This window comes from Thamnophis sirtalis, unplaced genomic scaffold (genome assembly GCF_051295495.1).
Source record: "Thamnophis sirtalis isolate CommonGarterSnake01/CBP01778 unplaced genomic scaffold, rThaSir2_p1.2 scaffold_2, whole genome shotgun sequence".
NCBI lineage: Eukaryota > Metazoa > Chordata > Lepidosauria > Squamata > Natricidae > Thamnophis > Thamnophis sirtalis.
In genome coordinates, this window is record NW_028261382.1 from 97,025,281 (window position 1) to 97,045,883 (window position 20,603).

The 20,603-nt window shown below is 50.9% G+C and overlaps 2 protein-coding genes across 2 annotated transcripts in view; both read left to right on the forward strand.

The window, feature by feature from the left end:
• The window catches only part of THY1 (Thy-1 cell surface antigen), a 97,693-nt gene that overhangs the window by 26,078 nt on the left and 51,012 nt on the right, over window positions 1-20,603 (forward strand). The window lies entirely within an intron of this gene.
• USP2 (ubiquitin specific peptidase 2) overlaps window positions 1-20,603 on the forward strand; it is a gene marked incomplete at its 3' end in the record, with an annotated part of 58,115 nt that overhangs the window by 8,053 nt on the left and 29,459 nt on the right. The window contains 2 exon segments of the mRNA XM_087703788.1: window positions 2,167-2,251; window positions 17,881-18,653. Of these exon segments, the coding sequence (XP_087559914.1) occupies window positions 17,922-18,653 (732 nt within the window).

Below are 20,603 nucleotides of genomic sequence, written 5' to 3' on the forward strand. Positions count from 1 at the left end.
CCATCCCTCCCTCCAACCCGCTCCATCCTGAGACCCACCGCAGCTGTTTGGAAGTAAAAATAGCTCTCTTGGGGATCCAGTTACGAGATGGCTTGACCCTAAAATCCCTGGCGGCAAGGAAAACGTTGTCTTTGCAACACCACCGAGAATGCGTGGTTGTGCAACTTCAGCATGTGGGGACCGAACCCGCCGGGTTTGCAGCTGCAAGCCAAAAGCCAAGATCTCCCGCTGTAGAGGACTAGAAACCTCTCGTCCGTTTATTGTATGTGCCTGAGGTGGGTGTCAGCCCTGAAGCTATTTTCCCCACCCTTGGCACTTCAAGGCCGTGACCCGTCAAAACCGCGTTCCACAAAAGCGCGGTCGACGAAATCGCGTATGTGACATCATCACAACGCGACGAAAAAGATTGAAAAATTGAAATAAAAAATTAAACTACAGCAAGCCGATTCACATAAAGGTAAGGGTTAGGTTAAGGGTTAGGTTAAGGGTTAGGTTAAGGGTTAGGGTTAGAGCGTTAGCGTTACGTTTAGCGTTAGGTTAAGGTTTGCATCAGGTTTTTCATTAACGTTTAGGGTTAGGTTTAGGGTTAGGTTTAGGGTTAGGTTAAGGGTTAGGTTTAGGGTTAGTTAGGTTAGGTTTGGGGGTTAGGGTAAGGTTTCGCTTTATTTTACATTTTTCGATCTTTTTCGTCGCGCTGTGATGACGTCACATACGCGCTTTCGTCGACTGCGAATTTGTCGTCCGCGGTTTTGTGGTAGAACCCTTCAAGGCTGCCACGGGGCAGATGGGTCGAGCTGTGGGAATGGGAAGCGGGAGGCAGAGATAGCTGGGGGATGGTAGCCGAAATAAAATCCCTTCCTCTGACAGTGAAGGACTTTCCCACCAGGTGCTAAGGAGGTGGGACCTTAGTGTTGTGGTCTGGCGGCATATTCGGACAGTGAGGAGGCTGGGGAGGAACCTGGGCCAGTCCTGGAGTCTGGGGAAGGCTCTGAGGAGGGCTCTGTGTCGGAGGCAGAGAGGGGGCAGGGACGTATGCCAGTTATCAGCTGCTTCAGAGTTGGACATCAGTGGGGCAGAAGAACAGCTGGAGCCTGTTCCCAGTATGAGTTGCCAGATGAAGGGAACAGCTAAAGAACAGGGGTCGACTTGGGAGTGAGGCCATCGATGAAGGATGCATAGCCCTCCCAGAGGAATAAAAGGGGAGCGAGGGGGTGGTGGAATTTGCACATTAGTTCTCTTAATTGGTTCGTGACTCTCCGAGGCTCCTGGCCAAGTTCTGCAGAGATCGGCCTGGCAGCTCTCCAAGCCAGATAAGGTCTGTGACTGTAAATCCTCCCTTGAAAGACTTTGCTGGAGATGAATGAGCAGAATTCACGAGGACATTAATAAAAAAGGGAGATTTTGTCGGGACCGGGACCAGAACACCAAAAAAACCTAGAAGCTAAGTGGAAGAACGGGGAAAAAAAGATGCATTTGGGGAAGAGACATTGTTGTGTTGTCAAACTGGGTTCCTGGTGGCCCTGTAGACATGGCCCAATAGTTGAGTGGGTGACATCTTCAGAAGAGGCTTTCCATCCTTCCAGATAAGTTTTTTCCCACTTCTCCATCTGGGGCCGAGACAGAAGGGCTGGCCCTCAATCCAACCAGCCGGCTTCGGCGCCCAGGAAACAGCGCCTAGTCCGGCATCTGTATCCGCTGCGCCAAAGCTGGGAGGGATGCAACAACACGGCTTGAGGTCCCTCTTGTGCGGTTTGGATTCTCCTCCTGGCCCTTCCTTTTCCGGCATTCTTGCTGGACCGCGTCTTTCCTTTTCTGCATCAGCCCCACCTTGGTCGTTCAAGGAGTCAGCTGCATCCCTGCAAGCCGCAACCTCTCCGGAGCCCTTGGAAGGTGGTGCATGCATGCTCCAGAGAGCCCTCTTGTTGCATGCCAGACCAGGGAGAAAGAGGACGCACCAGATTCTGCAGCTGAGGCGAGCTTCTCCCCATGCCCCGGGCTGTCTCCCCACGTCGCGTTGTGTTTTTCCTCCGCAAAGTCCTCCCCTCCCTCCCTCCTTCCCTTCTTCCCTGCCTGCCTACCTGCACCTGAGTTCCCACGGGCGTGTCCCATGTTTATGTGCGTGCGTGAATGATTCACCCGTCTCTCTCTCTCTTGTGTCTCCCACAGCCCCAGGCACTCATTGTGAGATGATGCCACTTTGCTTCTAACATCACAAGAAACAAAGCTCTCGTAGAAGTGGCAGACACAAACGGTGAGCATCCTCTGAGGGTGGGAAGGGGGCGAAAGTGGGGTGGGTGGGGAAGAAGTACAGGTTGTACGGGCTTCCTTGGAGGCGGCCTTGAGGGGCCGGGCTTGACAGAGATGAAGCTGGCCATGCCCACCGTCGTTGGGAGTTTTGGTGGTGCAAAGCACGGTTTAGCGGAGAAGAATTGTAACCTATTTACCCAAAGGGAGTAGGAGAACAGAAGCTGCCTTCGGAAGTTGTGGGAGCTTCATCCCTGGAGGCTTTCAAGAAGAGACTGGACTCTAATCGGTCAGGAATGGCGTAGGGTCTCCTGCTTGGGCGTGGGGTTGGACTAGATGACCTACAAGGTCCCTTCCAACTCTTTTAATCTGTTCTGTTCTGAAGAACTCCGCTTAAAGCTGCTCTTTTCTTTCTCCCCTTCTTATTTTCCCTTTTGTGTGCTGACGGGAGCCCAACCTCCAATGTTTTATCAGTAGCAAACCTGAGAGCAACATTTAAAAGTAATTTAAACAAAATTCTTCAACTGGCGAAGAATCTCGTGCTCCTTTTTTAAAAAAAAAATTAGCTGCAGTCAGGAGCAGCCAAATAAATGACCTCTGCAAAGGAAAAATAAATAAAGACACAAGCATAAGGACTGTAATTGGTCAGAAATGGTGTAGGGTCTCCTGCTTGGGAAAGGGGGTTGGGCTAGATGACCTCCAAGGCCCCTTCCAACTCTGTTAATCTGCCAAAGGATCAAGAGATGGGTCCTTTGGCAGCTTTGGGTGAGGAAGGAACAGTCTTGCAACAATCTGAATTAGAGGGCAGGAAGGGGATAGAGAGACAATCCTGACCACTTCTCCATCGCTACTCCGGGAAGTGAAAATTGAATCTCCTTGTGCAAGACATACATCCTTGTCCTTCTGTCTTATGACGCTTCTTTGCTCTTGTTCTGTTCCGTTCGGTTTGCTCCAGGCTCTGGTTTGAAGGGCTGTCTTTGCCCAACACCCTTTGTAAAGTCCTTTGTAAAAACTAGGGACCACAACCCTCTAAAGCAGTGGTGAAATTCAATTTTTCTTACTATTGGTTCTGTGGGTGTGGCTTGGTGGGCGTGGCAGGGGAAGGTTACTGCAAAATCCCCATTCCCTCCCGATCAGCTGGGACTCAGGAGGCAGAGAATAGATGTGGGCGACGCCAGCCAGAGGTGGGTATTTACCAGTTCTCCGAACTACTCAAAATTTCCGCTACCAGTTCTCCAGAACTGGTCAGAACCTGCTGAATTTCACCCCTGCTCAACCTACGAACTTGATGGCATGTGGACTCCCACAATTCCCCAGCCTAAGGAGACAAAGCTAGACTTGTTCGGAGGCGTCTATTGCACGAGTGACTTGTCGCGTGGTCGGCTAAGCATCGATGGTCTTGGTGAAATCTACAGGCAGACCCAACCTCCTGTCTGTCTGTCTGTCTGCCTGCTTGCCTCCTCGCCTCTAGCAACCAACACACCACATTGTGTGCTAATGCACTCGCGCGCACTGGCGTTGCAAAAACAGGGATCGGCCCCTGCATAACATTTACAAGCATTTGGTGAGCATTGCTTAACAGATGACCTGTTGGCGTGACCCTCTGAGGTGGCGGCTTGGTTACTCACGCCTAATTCCATCCCACTTAATTATATCCTGCTGGGCTAATTGTGCGTGCAGCATGTATTTGAGTAGCTTGGCTAAGGATGGGTTACAAGCAATCACCACCTCTGACGAAGCTGCTACTCCAGCCAACGGCAAAGCCATGTCCTCCAGCGGTAAGTAATGCCATTTGAGGCCCCCCCAAAGGGCCAAAATCCACCTCTTTGGTCTTCTTCAAGGCAGAAGGGGGAGAAAAGGCGATGAAAAGCAGTGCTTAATTATTATTTTTCCCTTCGTCGCCGAAACCTCTTGCTTATCCCAAAGTCTGCTCAAACTTTGTTGAGCGGTTGTTAAAGTCCCTGCCTCCAACACCGCCATACCTTCATACCGACGGTCGCCGAATGAAGGGCCGCAACTTCAGGAATACCTGAATGATAAAAACAGCATCTTTGAGTCATTTTTGAGACAAATTATAATTGGCAGTTTCATCGATTTTCGTCTTTGTAGGGGATCATTTGGCAGGTTTCGAGTCTATTTTAGAACACGGCGCAATCTTTAAGTCCGTTTATCTCTCCCTGTTGTGAGGAGTTCGCAATGAGTTCGCGTGTCGTTACTATTTTTTACTGAATTTGGGGTACTTTACGCAGGTTTGGGGAGCACTGGGCTAAGATGTGGTTTGTTACTTTGAGGGGCCCTTCGCGTTCTGGAGGAAGATGTGGTCAAGTTGTCAGAGAAGGTTGTGAAGAACAAAGAAAAGAGCTTAGATTTCCTCTCCTCACAATTGTTGAGGGCCTGGAAATATTCTGCTTTGTGCCTCCGTCTTACATTGGCTGTGGTATCCAACACGGGTTGGCTTGTTGTATTATGCTAAACCATAATAGGATTGCTTTGGCCTTGGAACACCACGTTCTGTCCACCTTCGAGTGTCTTTTGTCGATAGGGTTTCATATTTAACAACTTTTGAGGGTACGCCCAACACTCTGGAATACGGAGGACACTCTTAAGATTTGCTGAGGCTTTAGCCATGTTAATGTGGTGGCCCGCCATTGGCCAGTAGCCAAAATAAAATTCCTTCCTCTGACAATGAAGGACTTGCCCACCAAGTGCTAAGGAGGTAGGATCTTAGTGTTGTGGTCTACCAACGGAATTGGCAGCAGATTCGGACAGTGAGGAGGGTTGGGGAGGAACCTGGGCCAGTCCTGGAGTCTGGGGAAGGCTCTGATGAGGGCTCTGTGTCGCAGGCAGAGAGGGGGCCAGAGCTGTATGCCAGTTATCAGCTGCCTTCAGAGACGGAGATCAGTGAGGCAGAAGAACAGCTGGCGCCTATTCCCAGTGTGCGCATGGACAGAGTTGCCAGATGAAGGGAACAGCTAAAGAACAGGAGACGATGTGGGAGTAAGGCCACAGGTGGAATGGCCCCTCCCAGAGGAGATAAAAGAGGAGCGAAAGGGGAGTGGAGTTTGCAGGAGACCATTAGTTTGCTTAATTGGTTCATGACTCTCCGAGGCTCCTTGCCAGGTTCTGCAGATCTCGGCCTGGCAGCTCTCCAAGCCAGAGAAGGTCTGTGACTATAAATCCTCCCTTGAAAGACTTTGCGGGATGTGAATGAGCAGAATTCACAGTCAGTTAATAAAAGGAGTTTTTGTCGGGACAAGGAGTTTGCTTCATGCTCTCGAGAAGCCCTCGGTCAGAACAGTTAATCCATCTTGGCTAAAAAAAAAATCAAGAGCCAGGTAGCTTTTCCAACAAGTACGACAAATGATGTAATTGTGACCAACTAATTCCACAACTAATAATTATACATACAAACAGCTGTAAAATAAGTAACAAATGAAATGACTCGCAATTTTGCGGTGCCTTTCCTAAGTCAGAAGGAGGCTACCACTAGACTCCTGCTGTGAGGTTGCTCTGGCATCAATTTTGGACATGCAGACCATAATGCCACTTGAAACCTGGTTGATTCAACTTAACTCCCTAAGGTGGTCAGGACAGCGGTATAAGAAACAGAGAAAGGGGTCGCTTGGAATGAGCAGGGTGGATGGAGAATATCCTCGTGAAGCCCTTGTGATGATGTGATGTAACTTCCTTCCTTCCGGATTTTTCCAGTTGGACCAAATCCCATCGGCCAACCAAGTTGGAGTTATTTAATTCAGTGTCTCTCAACCTTGGCAACTTGAAGATGTCTGGACTTCAAGTCCCAGAATTCCCCAGCCAGCGAATGCTGGCTGGGGAATTCTGGGACTTGAAGTCCAGACATCTTCAAGTTGCTAAGGTTGAGAAACACTGATTTAATTGACAGTGAATTCCTCTCCAGCAAAGTCTTTCCTCTCCCACAGTCTTTCAAGATAGTTCCCAATTATCGATCTTTATCAGGCTTGGAGAGTGGCCAGGACAATAACTTTCAGATGCCCCAATACTTGGCAAGAATGCAGGAATGAACTAATTGTCTCCTGCAAACTCCACTCCCTTTTCGCTCCTCTTTTATTCCAATGGGAGGGGTCATTCACCGTCTACCTGTGGCCTTACTCCCATGTCCACCCTCTTCTTTAGCTGTTCTCTTTGGCAACTCTGCACATGGGCACACTGAAAGAGTATACGTTCTCCTGCTTGAGCAGGGGGCTGGACTAGAAGATCTCCAAGATCCCTTTTGGCACCATTCTATTCTTGGCATCATGACGCACACGGAGGAATGGCCTCTCTAGGATTCTGCCTCTCTCTTGGCCCACGTTGTCATAGACGGCAGGACAGCTCGCATTTTCGGGGTTTAGAACGTGCTTTCCACTGATCCTTCCTTCTCCCCAACGGATACATGTGTATGGAGATCTTAGTCCTCCAGGTCATGGTTGTCCCAAAGGTGATTTTTCAAGAGCAATGGAGAAAGAGAAGAGGGAAGGGGTGGGAAGGAGAGAGGGAAGGAGGGAGGGAGGGAGGGAGGGAGGGAAGGAAGGAAGGAAGGAAGGAAGGAAGGAAGGAAGGAAGGAAGGAAGGAAGGAAGGAGAGAGGGATGAAAGATGGAAGAAACTGAAGTCTGTGGAGATTCTCTGTCCTCCAGGTCCTGGTTGTCCCAAAGGTGTTTTTTCAAGAGGCAACGGAAAAAGAAAAGAGGGAAGGAGGAAGGAAGGAAGGAAGGAAGGGAGGGAGGGAGGGAGGGAGGGAGGGAGGGAGGGAGGGAGGGATGAAAGATGGAAGAAACTGAAGTCTGTGGAGAGTCTCTGTCCTCCAGGTCATGGTTGTCCTAAAGGTGTTTTTTCAAGAGGCAATGGAGAAAGAGAAGAGGGAAGGGGGTGGGAAGGAGAGAGGGAAGGAGGGAGGGAGGGAGGGAGGGAGGAAGGAAGGAAGGAAGGAAGGAAGGAGAGAGGGATGAAAGGGAAGAAACTGAAGTCTGTGGAGATTCTTAGTCCTCCAGGTCATGGTTGTCCCAAAGGTGATTTTTCAAGAGGCAATGGAGAAAGAGGAAGAGGGAAGGGGTGGGAAGGAGAGAGGGAAGGAGGGAGGGAGGGAGGGAGGAAGGAAGGAAGGAAGGAAGGAAGGAAGGAAGGAAGGAAGGAGAGAGGGATGAAAAATGGAAGAAACTGAAGTCTGTGGAGATTCTCTGTCCTCCAGGTCATGGTTGTCCTAAAGGTGTTTTTTCAAGAGGCAACGGAAAAAGAAAAGAGGGAAGGAGGAAGGAAGGGAGGGAGGGAGGGGAGAGAGGGAGGAAAGATGGAAGAATCTGAAGTCTGTAGAGATTCTCTGTCCTCCAGGTCATGGTTGTCCTAAAGGTGATTTTTCAAGAGGCAACAGAAAAAGAGAAGAGGGAAGGAGGAAGGAAGGAAGGAAGGAAGGAAGGAAGGAGGGAGGGAGGGAGGAGAGAGGGAGGAAATAAGGAATGAAGGGAGTGAGAGATGAAAGATGGAAGAATCTGCAGTCTGTGGAGATTCTCCATCCTCCAGGTCCTGGTTGTCCCCAAAGGTGTTTTTTCAAAAGGCAACTAGACTTCCTGGTTTTTCTTTGAAGATGTTTCTCTTCTCATCCAAGAAGCTTCTTCAGCTCCGGTTGAATGATGGGGAAGGGTAGCATTTATTTCCCTTGCAGACAGCTGGTCACTTGCATCCTTTTAAATCCTTCCCTTCCATCCAGTCAGAGCTGAAGAAGCTTCTTGGCTGAGAAGAGAAACGTCTTCAAAGAAAAAACAAGAAAGTCCAGTTGCTATTTGGAAAAAAGCCCCTTGGGGTTCTCCCCGACAGATTCCCTGCACACCCCCACCTCCCCACCGTCCCACCTGGGAAAGAGCTCTGCTTGCAGCCCCCCCCCCCTCACCTCACCCACCCTCTGCCACCTCCTTTCCTGCGGCCCTTGCTTGTTTCTCCAACACCCGCCTGGCGAGGGCCAACTGGAGCCCGGCCAAGGCACCGGGGCCAACGCATAACTTTCGGCCGGCCACTCCGAAAGGGCCGTTCCCTCAGCAACCGGCAACACTCTGCCATGTGAGCCTCAGGAAACCAGGCTGAAGGAGAGCAGGGCAGCCGAGCAGCTGCCAGCCGAAGAGGCCGAAGCTGCGTACGTTGGGTCGGTTGGCACTTCCGCCTGGTAGGGCCGGTGGAGAGTTTCTCCTGAGGTGCAGAAACTGGGGGGGAAACAGCCCCCACGACTGGGGACTGGAGGGGGATCAGGTAAGTTCTTGTCTCCGGAGTGTCCCTTGGCTGCACAGAAGGTCCCTGGTTAGCTGAACTTGGCTGAACTGGTCTGTCTTCCACCGGGCAAGAGGACTGGGCTCCGTGCCACCTTGGCAGAGGGCTTGGCGGAGGGGGAAGGGGCTTGGTGGCAGGGTCCGGAGGGGAGGGCGTTCTCTATGTGCTTTCCGTGTTTGGGGACTTTCTCGGATTGTTTGACGTGTTGGGAAGGGGCTGGGAGGTCAGCTTGAGCCCCATGGCAAAGGAGTTGCAGAGAGTTCTTCGGATGGAGATCTCTTGGGTTGATTCCAGACTCGTTGGAGGAAGGGTGAGGAGATCTGGGGATCTGCTGGCAGGTCCAAGGAGGGCGGCTTCTCGCTGGGTTAGACTGAAAAGGTTTGTCCTGCTGTGGGAAGATCTGGATTCCTCTGTCCATTTCGTGCCTGTGTTTTATCTGCCCCTTTTCTTCTCTTCCTTCTATGCTTTCTAGGTTTAATGTGGCTGCTTTCCCCCCTCTCTTCTCTTTTGTTCCCTTCTCTTCTCCTTTTCTCTTTCCTCCCTCCCTCTCTCCCACCCTTCCTCCCTTCGTTCCTCCTCCCTCCCTTCCTTCTCTATCCCTTCTTTCTTCCCCCTCCCTTCCTCTCTCCCTTCCTTCTCTATCTTTCCTTTTCTTCCCCCTCCCTTCCTCTCTTCCTTCCTTCTCTATCCTTCCTTTTCTTCCCCCTCCCTCTCTCCCTTCTCTATCTTTCCTTTTCTTCCCCCTCCCTCCCTCTCTCCCTTCCTTCTCTATCTTTCTTTTCTTCCCCTTCCCTCCCTCTCTCCCTTCCTTCTCTATCCTTCCTTTTCTTCCCCACCCTCCCTTTCTCCCTTCCTTCTCTTTCTTTCCATCTTTCCTTCCTTCCCGCCCTCCCTCCTCCCTTCCCCCTCCCTTTCTCCCTTCCTTCTCTATCTTTTCCTTCTTTCCTTCCTTCCCTCCCTCTCCCTTCCTTCTCTCTCCTTCCTTCCTTCCCTCCCTCATTTCCTTTCCCTTTGCTTCGCTTCCCTACTCCATCTCCATATGCACAAACATGCACACACGTACACCTGCACACAAAGAATTGTGGTTTTGCCGTCAGATGTGAGCCTCTGGGGTGTGGTAGAGGCTGTTCAGGTAACCTGGCTATGGATTTTGTGGTATGTTTTTTTAATTCGGAAATTGATTGTTTTCTATTGGTTTATGTCTGTCTGTCTGTCTGTCTGTCTGTCTGTCTGTCTGTCTGTCTGTCTGTCTGTCTGTCTGGATACTGTATCTACTTACATTTATACCTATCCCCATTTTACAACTCAAAATACTGACTCTAAGCTGCATGAGGTGCAGCTCCTGTTCCTCAGCGAAGAACATGCAAACGGTTCTTTCTTGAAGTCAAGAGACCAACAATCCTCACAGGCTTTGAAAAGATTCAGTGCCTGGAGCTTCCCCAGTTATTGGAGAAGCCAGGATTGCCCAGAACGAACAGTAGTTACCATGGCATTATACACACGCATTCTGCCATGCAAGAAAACTTCTCAAGTTGCAAAGGCTCTTGAGGAAGGAAGGAAGGCCTGCAAAGTTTCTCAACAACCACCTTCCTCTTCCTCTTCTCCTCCTCTTCCTCCTCCTCCTCTTCCTCCTCCTCTTCTTCCTCCTCCTCCTCTTCCTCCTCCTCCTCCTCTTCCTCCTCCTCCTCTTCCTCCTCCTCTTCTACCTCCTCCTCCTCTTCCTCTTCTTCCTCCTCCTCTTCCTCGTCCTCTTCCTCCTCCTTCTTCTCTTCCTCTTCCTCCTCCTCCTCTTCCTCCTCCTCCTCTTCCTCCTCCTCTTCCTCCTCTGTTTTGAGACCCCTCACCAGTTTTCTACAGAGCCCCAACTTTAACGCAGGACACAAAAAGTGCCTTTTCCTGGCGCAGTGGAGCTCCCCGAGCTCCCGGCATGAATGATGCATGAGGAAACACGAGCGTTTTGGGCTAGAAACTCAAGAGCAGCTTTTTCCAAGTCCTGGACTGGGGGCCCCATCATGCCCAGCCTCACACAAGGCCTCAGACGTTGTAGACTGACTGAGACCGTTGATCAAATGGGGTTGATTCAGTTGGGTGGAATTTCTTTTTTTTTCTTTTTTTTTTGTACCAAGAGAAAGAGAATGTTTGAAGCTCAGGGTTGAACTGGGAAATGGGGGCTGGTCTTTGGTGCTCTCTGAGCTGGGCGGTTTCCTTGCAGATGTTTCAGGGCCCAAGTTGGGAATGGCATCAGTGCTAGAAGGGAGTGGGGTTAGCGGAGAGAAGGAGGAGCAGGAGGAGGAGGACTGTGGGGTCATTGGTGGTCTGAGACCTCTGATCAATGGGGAATGATTATTTGGGTTGAGTATCATTTTTGTACCAAGAGAAGATAAAGTTTGTAGCTTAGGGCTGAACTGAGGAGGAGGGGGGGAGGAGGTTTGTGGTGCTCTCTGAGCTTGGTTGTTTTCTTGCAGATGTTTCACTACCAAACTAGGTAGTGACATCATCAGCGCTAGAGGGGAGAGAAGGAGGAGGAGGAAGAGGAGGAGGAGGAGGAGGAAGGAGAGGAGGAGGAGGAGGAGGGGGAGGGGGAGGAGGAGGAGGGGAGGGGAAGGAGGAGGGGGAGGAGGAGGAGGGTCCTTGGTGGTCTCTGAGCTTGGTTGTTTTCTTGCAGATGTTTCACTACCAAACTAGGTAACATCATCAGTGCTAGAGGGGAGAGGAGGAGGAGGAGGAGGAGGAGAGGAGGAGGAGGAGGAGGAGGAGGAGGAGGAGGAGGAGGAGGAGGACGTGGTGGTAGTGGTGATGGTGGTGGCGGAGAAGGAGGAGGGGGAGGAGGAGGAGGGGTCCTTGGTGGTCTCTGAGCTTGGTGGTTTTCTTGCAAATTTTTCATGGCCCAACTAGGTAACATCACCAGTGCTAGAAGGGGGAGGAGGAGGAGGAGGAGGAGGGAGGAGGAGGAGGAGGAGGAGGAGGAGGAGGAGGAGGAGGAGGAGGAGGAGGACAACGCCTGTAGGGTCCTTGATGGTCTCAGCTTGGGTTTTCTTGCAGACATTTCATTATCAAACTAGATAACGTCATCAATGCTGCACTGATAGCACTGATGACGTTACCAAGTTAGGTCATGAAACGCCTGCAAGGAAACCACCAAGCTTACAGGCCCTCAAGGACCTCTCATTTCAACCTTGAGCTGCAAATATTCTCCTTGATTGGTCTTGCGGATGTTTCGTGACCCAACTAGGTAACACTATCCCGGCTAGAAGAGAGGGGGATCACTGCCCTCCCCCTTCCATTTTTGCTGAACTATCTCCCTCCCGTCATCAGCTGGTCCCCCACGGTGGTGAGGGATGCTCTGGGTGTGGAGGGCAACCAACTCCATCGTCCTTGTCTCGAGGGGCCTGGGCTCTGGAAGGGCAAGGAGGAAAGGAAGGGCCCTGTGTCACAGCTCCTGGTCCCATGGCAGGAATGGGTGGATCATGCCATGTGCACCAGGCAGATGACAAATGAGGTCATGGAAGGCATGACCTTCTCCCAGCTTCTCCTGGACTCCCATGACTTGGAGTCACTTCTGATGCTAAGCTGGGCTGAGATGTAAAAGATGGCCTTGATGGCAGCCCAATGACGGCACATCTGGGGGTGAGCATCATGTGTGAACCCAGCGGCACCTACATTCCACCCCACGGAATTTTGAGAGAGGAGGCTCGTTTCTCCAGAGGCTGATTTCAGAGGGGGTTTCTCCTGGGGTTCCCCTCCTTCCCCAAGGAGTTTTGGGGTGTTTTGTGATGTTTCTACAAACCTCAGGACTTCCCACTCTTGGCATTACCTTCTTATTCTACATCAGGGATCGCCAAACGTGGCAACTTTAAGACTGGTGGACTTCAACTCCCAGAATTCTCCAGCCTGCATAGCTTCTCTTCCCTTCCCTTCTATTCTCCTTTTCTCTTTCCTCCCTCCCTCCTTTCCTTCTCTATTCTTCCTTCCTTCTGCCCCTTCCCTCCCTCCCTCCCTTCCTTCTCTATCCTTCTTTTCTTCCCCTTCCCTCCCTCTCTCCTTTCCTTCTCTATCCTTCCTTCTTTCCTTCCTCTTCCCTCCCTCTCTCCCTTCCTTCTCTATCCTTCCTTCTTTTCTTCCCCTTCACTCCCTCTCTCCTTTCCTTTTCTATCCTTCCTTCCTTCTTCCCCTTACCTCCCTCTCTCCTTTCCTTCTCTATCCTTCCTTCTTTCCTTCCCCTTCCATCCCTCTCTCCCTTCCTTCTCTCTCCTTCCTTCTTTTCTTCCCCTTCACTCCCTCTCTCCTTTCCTTTTCTATCCTTCCTTCCTTCTTCCCCTTCCCTCCCTCTCTCCTTTCCTTCTCTATCCTTCCTTCTTTCCTTCCCCTTCCCCTTCCCTCCCTCTCTCCCTTCCTTCTCTATCCTTCCCCTTCCCTCCCTCCCTCCCTCCCTTCCTTCTCTATCCCTCCTTCCTTCTCCCCTCCCTCTCTCCCTTCTCTATCATACCTTCTGGCCTAGGACTGGCCCATCTTCCTCCCCAACCTCCTCACTGTCCGAATCTCCTGCCTGCTCTGCTGGCCGCTGGCGGGCCACAACACCAGGAGAGTTCACACTCTCTCTGCCCAGCCTACTTGGTGGGATTATTCTGTGGGGGAAAGTAGGAAGAGAAGAGGGCTGTGTAGGCTGCTTTCAGCTCTTTATTGAATGATGGAGGGATGGTGGAATAGAAAGGAGGGTAAAGGACAGATGGACAAAGATGGATGGTTGAGTTTCAAGAAAATAGAACAATCCCGGAGAGGACAGAGTGGAAAGAAGACTTTGAAAAGGACACATTCACCCAACCAGTGGTGGGTTCCAACCGGTTCGGCCCGGTTCAGCTGAACCGATAATGCTTTGGCGGCCTGGGTCTCTGGAACCAGCAGCAACCCAGGCCTGCCACGTCCCTGAACCGGTTCTCCGGTTGTTTTTTTGCTTCTGCACATGCACAGAGCAACTTTATTGCACTAGGCATGTGTCCGCAGCGTGCATGAAGCGCGCGCATGGTGCAGCCACGAGGAAACCAGCAGTAGTGACTTCCGGAGCCCACCCCTGCACCCAACCCATCAGAATGAGGAGGGTCATCAGGCGCAGACCGGATTTCCAGGTTCACCCAAAGGACCAACAGGGTCTCGTGCCCTTATTGGAGCCTGGTTTGAAAAATGAAGAAGCCAGCCAGCTTCTGAGATTCCTGAAGAATCTCTGGCTTGCAAGAGGGTGTGTGTTGCCTTCCGAAGGCCGCTAGAAGGCAGCCTTTGTGCGTGGCTTGTTGTGTACAGGAGGACCTTACAGCGCTGGGGTTTGAAAGCTACCGGAGGCTCCTAAGCTGGACCCCGCATGCCCCGGGCTATCGGGTGCCACCGCCGCGGTGACAGGATCCCCACGAGACCTACCCGGCCTCTCTTATGCATTCCCTCAGTGACGGAGAGAAGCACGCGCGGCAGCAAAGGGTCAGGCGGGAAGGTGAGCTGCTCGGGATGGCATCCCGGGCAGGTGAGCTGGAGAAAGCATTTCTCCAGGTGTCACAGGTGTGTTGAAAGAGGACTCCTCCTCCTCTTCCTCGGAGAACAGGCCGTTCCCAGATTTTCCGTGCAATTAATCCCCCCCCCCACCCGCTGGGACTTCTCGGGCGTGAAAGAGTTGGCAGGCAGGTAGGTGGAGTTTTTCCCTCCCGGTTTTCACTGAGGTTACGGTAGGGTAAAACGGCAGAGAAGCTGGAGGAGAAAAGGTGTGGCCACCGCACATCTGGAGCTCTGGTTAGGAAAGGAGGGCGTAAAATCCAGCTATTTAAAACCACAGAATCTGATAGGTATGTCTAGTTTAATGAAAAGGAGGACCAGGGGAGACATGATAGCAGTGTTCCGATATCTCAGGGGTTGCCACAAAGAAGAGGGAGTCAAGCTATTCTCCAAAGCACCTGAAGGCAGAACAAGAAGCATTGGGTGGAAACTAATCAAGGAGAGAAGCAACTTAGAACTGATGAGAAATTTCCTGATAGTTGGAACAATTAACCAGTGGAACAACTTGCCTCCAGAGGCTGTGAATGCTTCAACATTGGAAGTTTTTAAGAAGAGATCAGGAAAGCGAGCACCAAAGAATGGGGGCCTTTGAACTCTGGCGCTGGTGAAGACTCCTGTGAGTCCCTTGGACTGCAAGGTGATCCAACCGGTCAGTCCTAGAGGAGGTCAACCCTGACTGCTCTTTGGAAGGCCAGATCCCGAAGGGGAAACTCAAAGACTTTGACCATCTGATGAGAAGGAAGGACTCCCTGGAGAAGAGCCTCATGCTGGGAATGATGGAGGGCAAAATAAGAAGAAGGGGACGGCAGAGAAGGAGGTGGCTGGATGGAGTCACCGAAGCAGTCGGCGTGAGCTTAAAAGGACTCCAGGGGATGCTTGAGGACAGGAAGGCCTGGAGGAACGTTGTCCATGGGGTCGCGATGGGTCGGACATGACTTCACAACTAACAACAAGAAGAGATTGTATAACCCTTTGTCAGAAGTGGTTTCCTGCCTAAGCAGGGTGTTGGACTAGAAGACCTCCAAGGTCCCTTCCAACTCTGTTATTCTAGTCTAGTCTAGGCCTTATTCTACTATAGTTTAGTCTTGTCTATTCCTTATTCTATTATAGTTTAGTCTATTCCTTATTCTATTATAGTCTAGTCTATATTCCTTATTCTATTATAGTTTAGTCTTGTCTATTCCTTATTCTATTATAGTTTAGTCTATTCCTTATTGTATTATAGTCTAATCTATATTCCTTATTCTATTATAGTTTAGTCTTGTCTATTCCTTATTCTATTATAGTTTAGTCTATATTCCTTATTCTATTACAGTTTAGTCTATTCCTTATTCTATTATAGTTTAGTCTATTCCTTATTCTATTATACTTTAGTCTATATTCCTTATTCTATTATACTTTAGTCTATATTCCTTATTCTACTATAGTCTAGTCTTGTCTATTCCTTATTCTATTATAGTTTAGTCTATATTCCTTATTCTATTATAATCTAGTCTTGTCTAGTCTAGTCTAACGAAAATTTAATGAAAAGAAGGACCAGGGGTGACATGATAGCAATCTTTGAGAATCTTCAATGGGGTTTAGAAAACCTGGATATTGACAAAATTCCCTTCCATCAACGGCAAAAGGCCACACTCTTCTCATATCCGATACATGACAACATCCTTGGTCCTTAGGAACAAGCTGATGCAGATGAAGGTCAGCTCAGCTGAGCCACTGGTGGCTGTGGCTTCGCATTGTTGTATGAAGACTCATTTCAGACATGCTTTTGCTGCTTTGACCCACTTTAGTTGAACTTGGGTGAACCAAGCGCGCCTGTGTAAGTTACTCCATCCTTCTTAGCTACCTGCCTCTTTGCAAAATGACATCGTTTTACCAGCAGGAGGCGCAAGTGAGCTTCCCGTCTCCTGATGCTTCCAATGCCACTTCTTCCAAACCTGATAAAGAGTTGAACTTCTGTCAAGGTTATTTACTCTTCAGATGCGCGACTACGGCTCTCGTCATGGGAGGCCAAGCGGGGTTAGAAGGATGGGAGCACGGTGCACGGGGAAGGAGGGGGCAGGTGGGCTGAGAGGGAGCCCTCGTAGAGTGGAAGCTCTGAAGGGCTCGACCTGACCGAGAGGATGGTTTTAGGCGAGTGGGAAGAAAATTGCCTTCTTGGCACCAAGGAGGAGATTCAGGAGATGGGTCTATTATCTGTTTTGGAAAAGTCTTGTGTGTTCCAGAAATGAGAAGCTGGAGAAATGGCACCTATCCAGTCTAGATTTAATGAGCTGAAAGATTGGGCTAACTTGACATCAATGCCAAAAAATTATGACATGGATCTCCCTCCCTCTTTCTCTCTCTTTCTCTATCCTTCCCTCTCTCTCTCTCTCTTTCCCTCCATCTCTCCCCCTCCCTCCTTCTTTCTCTTTCTCTCCCTCTTTCTCTCTCTGTCCCTCCTTCTTTCTCTCTTCCTCTCTCTCCTTTCCTTCTCTCCCTCCCTCTCTTTCTCCCTCCCTCTCTCACTCTCTGCCTCTTTCCCTCTGTCCCTCCTCCCTCTCTTTCTCTTTCTTTCCCTCTTTCTGTCTTTCTGCTTTTTCCCTCCTTTTTTGTCACATGTAATTTAATAATCATATCAGTGATTAAATTAAATCAGTGGAACAGAAGTTATTTATTTATTTATTTATTTATTAGACTTATATACCGCTTCATAGGGCTTTCAGCCCTCTCTAAGCGGTTTACAAATTTTTTTAGCAAATTCAATCAGCAACTTGCCCCCACAGTCCGGTTCCTCATTTCACCCACCTCGGAAGGCTGAGTCGACCTTGAGCCGGTGAGATTTGAACTGCTGAACTGCAGATCACAGTCAGCTAAAGTGGCCTGTAGTGCTGCATCCTAACCACTGCTCCACCTCGGCTCCTTAAATGTGAATGCTCCGACACTGGGAGTTTTTAAGAAGAGATTGGACAGCCATTTGTCTGAAATGGTAGAAGGTTTCCTGCCTGAGCAGGGGGATGGACTAGAAGACCTCCAAGGTCCCTTCCTAACTCTGTTATTCTACTATTCTTCCTCCCTCCCTCCCTTCTTCCCTTCCTTCTTCTTTCCCTCCCTCAGTTTTTTCTCCCTATTTAACCACTATTTATCTTATTTTCCACTCTGTTGACGGTGTTTTTATGTGTTGATAATAATGATGGTCATGATAGCAGTAACAGTAATAATCCTAGTAGTAAAAGCAGTCCTGGCTTCAATGAGAGACCATCCAAGGAGTTTGGAAGCCAAGTCACCATCCTGGATGAACGCTTCCTACTAGAGATGATTGTGGCCTCCAAGAAAATTATCTGGACTCGTCTGTGTGGTTTTCTTGGCCAACATCTGGAGGTGTTTGGGGACCACATCTTTCCATCCCAAGACTTATGAAATCCAGATCTTGGATTCAAGTCATGCCTGCTTGAAGTTGAGCCCAACTTCTGGCAACTTTTGTAGACAGATTCACACCTTCTTGTCATCTTCTGGGTATGATACAGTGGGGGGGTGGGTTCAACTTGGGCGAAGGAAGAGGGTTGACCTCCCAGTCCAGCCGGCAGTCCTAGACCCCCCTCTCATACCAGACACTTCTCCTTCCAACCAGAGTCAACCCTTCTAAGCTTCTTGGACCATGCCTGGTTGACTAGTAGATCTTCCCAGTTGACTTCACGGTTTCAGTCATTGGCATGCCATGAAAAACCCGTTGGCCAACCCTTGTTGGAAGGCCGTTGGGTCTTTCCTTTCTGCTGATCCTGGAGGGGGCAAGGACCCCCTTCATGCCAGCTTCTCCATCTAACGGCTTCCCTCTTTTGCTCTCTTTCAGTCAATGCCACCCGCATCTCCCCCAGCGCCCCCTCCCTCAGGATGTCCCAGCTCTCTTCCACCTTGAAGCGCTACGTGGACTCACCCCGCTACTCGGACACCTTGCCTTGCAGCAAAGCCTCCACCAGCTACGCCACCTACTCCTCCTACTCTTCCAAACTCTCCTCCTCTTACTCGGACAAAGAGAAACTCAGCTACAAGCCCGGCACTCCTTCCAGCTACTTGACTTCGACGCACCTGCGGACGTCGGGGGCCACTGCCTCTTCTTCCTTGAACTTCGATGGGGGCGGGAGGCTGCTCCAGCGCCCGGACTCGGGTACCAGGCTGAGCCCCGGGTACAGCCGGGTCCCCGTGCGGCCCTCCGGGGGGCTGAGTGGAGGGGCCACCTACTCCTTTGCAAACGGCCCTTCGACCAGCTATGGCTCCACCCCGCTGGGACGCAAGAAATCCAGCAGCCATTCCGACCTAGCCCGGGACCTCTCCTCCATGCACCTGTCCTCGGACCCCTACCCCTCCACCTCTACCCGCAGCCCCTTCGCCGCCCGCCCCCGGCAAGAGCTCTGTAGCATCCAAGGGTTTTACCAGCCCAGCAGGCACTCGGATTACGTCCAGGACTACTTGGAGTCCTACAGTCGCAAAGGGGGGCGCTCCCCGGGATTGCACAGCTCCACTCCGGAGGTCATCACCTCTTCCTTCCGCCCCACTAGCCATTCCTCCGTTCAGCAGTGGGAGTGGAATGACAGCCAGACCGACATCCCGAGCAAGGAGAATCCGGTAAGAGGCTCCGCAATTTGAACTGGGCTGGGGATGGAGTGGGGCTCTGCAGGGGTGGGATTCAAACATTTTAGCCACCAGTTCTCCGCCCGGGTGCTGGGTGGGCATGGGTATGGTGGGCACGGCCTACTCGGCCTCCTGCATCACCAGGGGTAGGTAGGCATTTTCACCCTTTCGGTGAACGGTTTTCCTCGAGTCTCCGGGAGGTTGGGAACAGACTCCCACAAGTTCCGGAGCAGAGGTGGCATTCAGCCAGTTCTGACAGATTTAGATTTAGATTTATTTGTATGCCACCCTTCTCCGGGAGGGACTCAGGGCGGCGAACAACTCAAAGGGGGAAAAAGGGGAACATAGAACACAATACAAGTAGTTAAAATAGCCAAGAATCACACAACCACACAAGTCGAGCGGGGAGGGGAACTCATCAACCCCAGGCCTGCCGGCAAAGCCAGGTTTTGACGGCTTTTCGGAAGGCCTGGAGAGAGGTGAGGGTCCGAATCTCTGCGGGGAGTTCGTTCCAGAGGGCCGGAGCTGCCACAGAGAAGGCCCTCCCCCGGGTAGTAGCCAGATGACATTGGCTGGTAGACGGAACCCGGAGGAGGCCGACCCTGTGTGATCTAATGGGTCTTTGGGAGGTAATTGGCAGCAGGCGGTCTCTCAAGTACAGGTTCTGGAGAACCTGTAGCAGAAATTTGGAGTAGTTTGGAGAACCGGCAAATACCACCTCTAGCTGACCCTAGGAGTGGGGAGGGAATGGGGATTTTGCAGTATCCTTCCCCTGCCATGCCCACAAAGCCACGCCCACAGAACCGGTAGTAAAAAAATTTGAATACCACCATTTCTCCGGAGGCCAGAAACAGGACCATTTATGGACTTCCGGATCTTCCAGGAGGTCTGTTTTTCACCCTCCCGGAGCCTCCGCATGGGCCCTGATCTTACCTGGCATCCAAAATGGGCTGTGTAGAGACTCCGGGGAGGGGTGCGAGGGGCCAGCCAGTCCTTTCAACTACCAGTTCGGCGAATCAGATGTAAAATTAGCATCCGGTTGAATGCTCGAATTACCCGAACCGGCTGAATCCCACCCCTGGCTTTGCCTTTTCCACGAAACTAAGAAAATTGTGGGGGGGGGAATGAGCCCACCCTGATGCAACCCAGCACTGAAAGGTGAGTCGAACTAAAATCAACAAAGAAAAGAGAGAAATTTCTAGAGGTAGCAACACAGAGTCCAGATGTTATCTTAACCCAGCCTTCATGCAGCAACGTACGGCCTCTCTTCTCCTACCCAAATTGACCTCTGTTTTGCTAAATTGCTAAATCTGTTAGCAGATTATTTTTATACTGGGAGCTCACCCACCATCTGTCCTTCCTGCTCCTGGCTGGGCAGAAGCTTCTGCAACCTCGGTGGTTGTGAAACTTGAAAAATCCAAATCCTCTCAGCCCCTTTTCGTTCACTAGCAACATTGCACTCCGTGACCTCTCGTTTTTCCATCCATTCCAAGCGCACCTGGGCTTTTATTTTTTTTTCCCCAATACACCCTTGGAACGCTCCAGGCACGCAATGCCCTCATCTCCTCAGGAACGCAGCCCGGTGAAATGGCCATGGTACCTGGGTCAAGAAGGGCATGGCCCAGTGGCCTAATTGCACGGTGTCCAGGTGAGATCAGGCGTGATTAAATGCTGGGTTAGCGGCCGCCAATACCACCCCCATCCCGAATGGCTTGGGCTCTCTGTGTCCTTGAGTTAAGGGAACCTGAATGATGCAGGATACAATCTGAGTAGGTCCAGAGGTTTTGTTGTGGCCTGCCAGGGCCAGTAGAGCTGCAGATTCGGACAGTGAGGAGGTTGGGAAGGAACCCGGGCCAGTCCTGGAGTCTGGGGAAGGCTCTGAGGAGGGCTCTGTGTCGGAGGCAGAGAGGGGGCCAGGGCCGTATGCCAGTTATCAGCTGCCTT